Below are 7026 nucleotides of genomic sequence, written 5' to 3' on the forward strand. Positions count from 1 at the left end.
ATGTATCAATACAAAAGATCTTTTTTTTTTTTTTTTTGGTTTTTCGAGTCAGGGTTTCTCTGTATAGCCCTGGCTGTCCTGGAACTCACTTTGTAGACCAGGCTGGCCTTGAACTCAGAAATCCACCTGCCTCTGCCTCCCGAGTACTGGGATTAAAAGCGTGCGCCACCACACCCGGCAGTAAAGTACTTTCTAACACAAGCATGAGGACCTGACTTCAGATCCCTAGCATCCACATATGAAGGTAGGTGTAGAGGCTAGATAGATGGCCCAGAGTTTTGGAGCACTGGCTGTCCTTCCAGAGGACTCAGGTTCCCAGCACACACATAGAGGCTCAAAACCATCTGTAGCTATAGTTCCAAGGGATCTGATACCTTCTTCAGGCCTCTTAGGTCATGAGGTAGATACAAAGTACACATAGATACACAAAAAGACTGAGCACAGCAGCCTGTTCCCAAAGTCTCAGCTCTGGGAGCTAGAGACCAAAGGAACCTCTGGGGACTTGCTCACCACCACCTAATTAGCCAGCCAATGAGCTTCAAGCTCATCAAGAAGTCTTAAAAAAAAACACAGCTGGGGGGGTGGGGGGCAGATGACAAGATAGTTCCTTGTATAAAGTCACATGCCACCAAGCCTGATGACCTGAGTTCAGTCCCAAGAACCTACATGGTAGGAGGAGAGAACAGGTTGTGCTCCTGACTCCACATACACGTTAGGCATGTACACCCACACAAGAGCACCAGCAACCGACCAACCAGTCGATCAGGAATCAAGGAAAGCTGTAGAGGAAGACATCCACCATCAACTCCTGCCTCCACAGGCACACACATGCACACACAGGCATGCCACACACCACACACCCCAAAAAGTTGCAGTTTTTCAGGTCTCTTAAGCATTTGTCCAAGGATAGGTTAAACATAAATCATAGAAACTGACAGTTAACATCACATGTCACTGATTTATACATGCCAGTTTTTCCTTAAGAGCTCATTCATTGTCCTAATGATACTGTGGTAATTATCTTTTCCAGGCTGCTCGAAAATACTGCCCTCATCATGTTGGCCATTACCTCGGGATGGATGTCCATGACACTCCAGACATGCCTCGGTCACTCCCTCTGCAGCCTGGAATGGTGATCACAGTTGAACCAGGTAAGGGATGGGTTAATCCCAAAGTATGCATTACTTATTTTTATTTACGTAACATAAAATGTGTAGGTTTGTCTAGAGCTTTCTTATTTAACATCACAGTTTGTTTAATTTGACTCCTCCAATAAACAACAGATGGCAAATACTTTCTGTAAGTCGATATTAAGAAATAAATCTTTTTTAATCCTGCCTTTGCCAGAGCCAACTCATGATAGTCTCATAGTTAGTAGTGTTGAGTTGCAACATCCTGCTACCTACAGTGAACTACCCACCATCCTCCCACAGACAGTTAGCTGGTTCAAGGAAGTGCCTGCCTAGTAGGCAGAGTGGAGTAGTAAAGTGTGAACTCAGTGTTTTTAGCAGGGCTGACTGTTAAAGATGAGGCCGCTGGCATTGTGAGAACGGAGCCCAAAGTCTCAATTATGTGCATTAGGACTGAGAAATGCCTCTTACTGTCCCGTGAAGGAGCAGTCAGTCATGTTGCTCTGTGGCACTGGAGGCTACTCCATTTAGTAATGGCCACTACAGTTGCCAGGCTTTTATTTATTTATTTATTGAAGAGCATCTGGGGATGGTTTCAGGTTCTTTTGTTTGGTTGGCTGGTTGGTTGGTTGGTTGGCTGGTTGGTTGGCTGGTTGGTTGATTGGTTTTGGTTTTTCCAAACAGCGTCTTTCTGTGTTGCTTTGGCTTTTCTAGAATTCACTCTGTAGACCAGGCTGGCCTCAAACTCAGATCTGCCTGCCCCTGCCTCCAGAGTACTAGGATGCCACCATGAGCAGCTACTTTGGAGGTTCTTTACTGTGCAAGTCCTGACGTCTGTTTGACTTGAGATTTAGGAAGAGTGTCTGGAAACTAGGCATAGTGGTGTGTGCCTGTAGTCCCAGCACAAAAGAAGATTGAAAGTTCAAAGCCAGCTTCAGCTATGTGAGACTGTTACAAAAAGTTCCTGGAATGTCTAGACTTTTCCAAATGTACATTAATCTTTTTTTAATCTTTATTTTTATTTTATGTGTATGGGTGTTCAGCCTTGGTGAATGTCTGTGCACAACATGTGTGCAATGTCTGTGGGAGCCAGAGGAAGATGTTAGATCCCATAGAACTGGAGTTCCAGACAGTTGTGTGTGGTTGTTGGGAATTGAACCCAGTCCTCTGGAAGAGCAGTCAGCTCTTAACCGCTCAGCCATCTCTCCAGCCCCTTAATGTCTCATACATACATTTAGACCTTTTTTTCTTATAGCTTATTTGAGGGAAAAGAACTTCATAGTGTGGGGGCTGGCGAGATGGCTCAGTGGGTAAGAGCACCCGACTGCTCTTCCGAAGGATTTGAACTTAGGACCTTTGGAAGAGCAGTCGGGTGCTCTTACCTGCTGAGCCATCTCACCAGCCCAGCATTCAGATTTTTTTTTAAAGATTTATTTATTTATTATATTTATGTACACTGTAGCTGTCTTCAGACACTCCAGAAGAGGGAGTCAGATCTTGTAACGGATTGTTGTGAGCCACAGCCACAGCACTCAGATTTTAAGGTGTATTTTTAAGCATAAGAGTTAAAAGATGTGGGCTGGTAAGATGGCTCAGCAGGTAAGAGCACCCGACTGCTCTTCCGAAGGTCCTGAGTTCAAATCCCAGCAACCACATGGTGGCTCATAACCATCCGTAACAAGATCTGACGCCCTCTTCTGGAGCGTCTGAAGACAGCTACAGTGTACTTACATATAATAAATAAATAAATAAATCTTTTTAAAAAAAAAAAAAAAGAACTTCATAGTGACAGTTTCTGTAGCTTTGGCTAATACCTCTATGTTATAAATATGGTTTAATATACTTTGTCTTTTTTCTAATTCATTTTTGGGGTTTTCTTGAGTTGGACTTAACTGTTTATTGTAAGCAGGCCTTAAACATATTATCTAGCCACACTGATACTCCCTCCTTAGTCTTCTAAGTACAGGTGCATGCCATCACAGCTGATTTCATACTGTATTTTAGCTAAATAACTGTTCTGCATAGAATTTTTAGGCAAGGAAAGACACATTTAAATAATCTTATGGTTCCTTTATATATAACATATTTATAAATTAGTGGCTTACCTGAACCACTAGACTATGACAGAATCATAACTGGTCTTACAGTTCAATGCAGCCTGTAGTCCACTAAACCAAACGGCTACAGCAGTAGTAATGCTAGCTAATGAGAGCCACCTGACCGAGCTTCCTGTACACAGCTCTACTGTGTGCACTAGTTCATCTAGTTCTCAGAGCTCTGAGGTACACGCAGTGAAGAGCTATCAGGCACAAATGAGGAAACTGAAACAGGTGAGCTTGCTTCTGATCCACTGGTTACTGTCACTGATCACAGTCCCCCCCTCTGTTCTCAGGCATTTATATCCCAGAGGACGACAGAGATGCCCCAGAGAAGTTCCGAGGGCTCGGAGTTCGGATTGAGGACGATGTAGTGGTGACTCAGGACTCACCTCTTATCCTTTCTGCAGATTGTCCCAAAGAGATGAATGACATTGAACAGATCTGCAGCAGGACCTCCTGACTACCAGTGTGGCATACGTGCAGCCCAGGTCCAAGACTGGCATCCCTGCTATGCAGGTAGTCAGTGTCTGTGTGGGGATTAGGTACAGCTTCCCTGGGAACTGCACAGCCAAATGAGCAAGGACATTTTCACGTTGAATAGATGTAAATCTGGAAACGTGGATTCTGGAAGAATCTGTTACTAGAACTTTAGTGACATTAATTCTGAGAAGTTAATGATGGAGAAAGTTTAACATGTGCGTGTAAAGTAAGGACATGGTCATATGTCCCCCTGCATTCCAGTCAACAGAAAACTCTCTTCATCCCTTTCTGCACTTCTTCTAAGATCCTAAGATGCTTGTGTGAGGCCCGCATGTTTAACTTCTCACCAAAGTTCCAGCCCATGCTACAGGATCCCTGTCGGTGTTTGAGGTGGCCAGTACTTACTTGCCATGGCCTCTGCCTCCTGGTCCAGGGTCTGCACACCCACTGGGATCTCTCAGTCCTCAGGGAACACAGGTGCCCTGCTGTGTTTCCATTCAGCCAGAATACAGCAACACAGTCAGCCAAAAAGAGTCTGGGATCTTTCTTGCCATTTGATTGCACAGGACATGGAAAGTGTCTAGGTTCTTCTAGAGAAGAAAATGAAAGAGAAAGGAAAGCATCTATGCGCCTCCACAGATCCAGACCTTGAACTCTGTTTTCTTCCATTTAAAGGAGATTTTTTTTCAAATGTCCACCTTCCTCTCTCACAGGTTCTTTTCTTAGACAAAATGTCACTATGTGCCTCAGGTCCTTCATAGGTCCTTGCTGTGCTTTGTGACAGGATCTTATGTAGTCCAGGCTGGCCTCAAATTATTGATCTTCCTGCACTGTGCCCACCTTACCTTTATAGGTGGGTGTGTGTGTGTGTGTGTGTGTGTGTGCACGTGGGTGTGTTTGGTTGGCTGGTTGGTTTTTAGCAAGGTTTCTCTGTGTAGCTCTGACTATACTGGAACTCCATCTGTTGACCAGGTTCGCCTTGAACTCAGAGATCTGCCTCCTTCTGCCTCCCTAAATGTTGGGATTAAAAGCATTATCTACTACCACTCAGTTCTTTATAGGTTCTTAATGAATTGATCCACATAGCTGCTTGCAACCATATATTGTCAACATCAATGCGATGTTTTTTCTTGCCCACTCCCCATGGTGATTCCCCTGGCCTCAATCCTTGGGGCCAGTGAACTTGCCTGAATCAGCTTCCCAGTAAACCTCCTTTTAATTTAAAAAACAAAAGCATGACAAACTCAGTATGGGCATAGTGGCTAGTGCCTGTAATTCAGCATTCTGAATGCAGTGTCAGGAATATGGTCATAAGGTCAAGGCCCAGACCAGCCTGGTCAACATAGCAAGTCACAAGCCACTCACAGCTATATGATGGCCCTATCTAAAAATTAAAACAAAGTAAAAGGTACTGTTACAGTCTTGTGTTAGATACCTGTACTACCAATAAAAGTAAATATATGGGATGCACTCAGTAGTTGTGAATACCCTATGGTCCACCTCTTACTCTAATGCTAGGGATGGCATGGCAAGGCAGTGGCAGAGTCATGTTTCTTTCCCTAAACACAGCATCAGGTTCAGTTGTACAACCCAGATTACAAGGTAAGCAAGTTAGGGCTGGATGAATACAAATGGTTGATTCAAAACCTTGCATGAGCCAGGCACAGTCCTTTAGCACTTGAAGCAGATCTCTGAGTTCAAAGCCAGCCTGATCTACAGATCAAATTCCAGAACAGCCAGGGCCACACAGAGAAACCCTGTCTCAAAAAAAAAAAAAAAAAAAAGCTTATGTGGTAGAGGGAAGCCCTAAGAGCTAGTGTGTTAACTTCTTTTAAGTCTGAGTATAATAAACAAAACATGCTAACTGCTACAACATAAATTCAAGGGTTTTATGGGATCTGCCCCCCACTTCCCATATTTCTGTTAGGGAAGTGCAAGCTAGAAGATTAGCAAGCAGTCTCTGCAGTGCAGGTAGCTGGCACATCTTAAGAAAATTCACAGTACACCTAGAAGCCAGCAGGGGACAAAGGTAGTGTGAGAACGAAACATTAGGACACAAATGGCCTCTGACTACATCCACAAGGCCTTATCAATCTCTCCTGAGGGCTGTAGCAGTGGAGACTGCCCACCCAGTCTGTCCTTTCTGCCCGTTGTCCATCTTCTGGGTCTCAGACCTAACCTACTTGTAAAGAAGGAAGAATAATCCATTACCATGGCTTCTCACCCACCTGGCTCTGTGCTCAAACAGCCTTCGCTTGGGGTGGCTTTCCCTCCTTTCTTTAAGTCGTCGTCTGTAGTTCTCACCTTTCTAGCTGAAAGCCTGGATTGCTTTTATGTATAACAGAGTTGGAGAGGAAACTGACTTCTGCTTACATTACAGTCAAGTTCTGGTTGTTACTGGTGGTTAGGGTAGCGTTGATGGAGTTCTGGTGAATTTGGTCTATGGTCCAACCCGCTACCCATTGAGTCCCAGATTAACCTTGGCAGCCAAGCATTTCAGTTTGACAGTTAGAACCATCCAGAAAACAATGGAGATGCCTCAGCTGCCTCAAATGTGTGACCAGGCTGCTCTTGCTGGGATTCCAGGTGCACCAGCACATACATAAGACTCACAGAGTAACTTACTACACATCGTGTTTCTAGAGTTAGTGTTTTGTGCATGTGTGCCCCAGTCTTTCCTCTTAAAAAGTCTTTTTACCTGTTAGCCTGCCATTTGGTGTTGGGTTGAGTTGGGTTGGTTTTTGAGACAGGGTCTCTCCTGGAACTCACTGTATAGACAAGGCTAATACCATACTGAAAGAGATCCACCTGCCTCTGCCTCCCAAGTGCTGAAGTTAAAAGCAGGCACCACCACTGCCTCCACAGCCAGCAGCTTTTTTTTATGATGCTGGAATTGAATACAAGAATGCTTTAGACATGCTAGATAAGTCTGCACCTCTGAACCCATCCTCAGCTCAGTTGTCTTTACCATTAATGTAAGCATTAAACGAAAGATACCCTGTCTGGTACCCAGAGCCACATGGTTTTATGTGATTAGTTCAGAATCTGTTATATGTTTCCTGTAACCAGGGCACGTACAAAACTGAAGCAGGAGGATTGTTATGAGTTATAAGACTAGTCTGGGCTACAGATTAAGACCCTGATTCAAAAATGGAAATAATAATAATATAGAGACTGCAATTGAAAGTTTTATAACAGTGTTCCAGTAATCCCTGCCAACTCCACAGTTGAAACTGAGTTGGAAGTGGCTGTCATCACTGACTAGAAGATAAGAGATGAAAGCACACTTACGGGGCTGGAGAGATGGCTCAATGGTT

At 44.2% G+C, this 7026-nt stretch overlaps 1 protein-coding gene across 1 annotated transcript in view; it reads left to right on the forward strand.

Moving 5' to 3' along the window:
- The window catches only part of Xpnpep3 (X-prolyl aminopeptidase 3), a 46771-nt gene extending 41498 nt beyond the window's left edge, over positions 1-5273 (forward strand). The window contains exons 9-10 of the mRNA XM_021216264.2: positions 1031-1151; positions 3523-5273. Of these exons, the coding sequence (XP_021071923.1) occupies positions 1031-1151; positions 3523-3689 (288 nt within the window). The 3' untranslated portion in view covers positions 3690-5273. The remainder of the gene's footprint in view (positions 1-1030; positions 1152-3522) is intronic.
- The last annotated feature ends 1753 nt before the right edge of the window (positions 5274-7026 follow it).

The sequence above is a fragment of the Mus pahari genome, chromosome 17 (genome assembly GCF_900095145.1).
Source record: "Mus pahari chromosome 17, PAHARI_EIJ_v1.1, whole genome shotgun sequence".
NCBI lineage: Eukaryota > Metazoa > Chordata > Mammalia > Rodentia > Muridae > Mus > Mus pahari.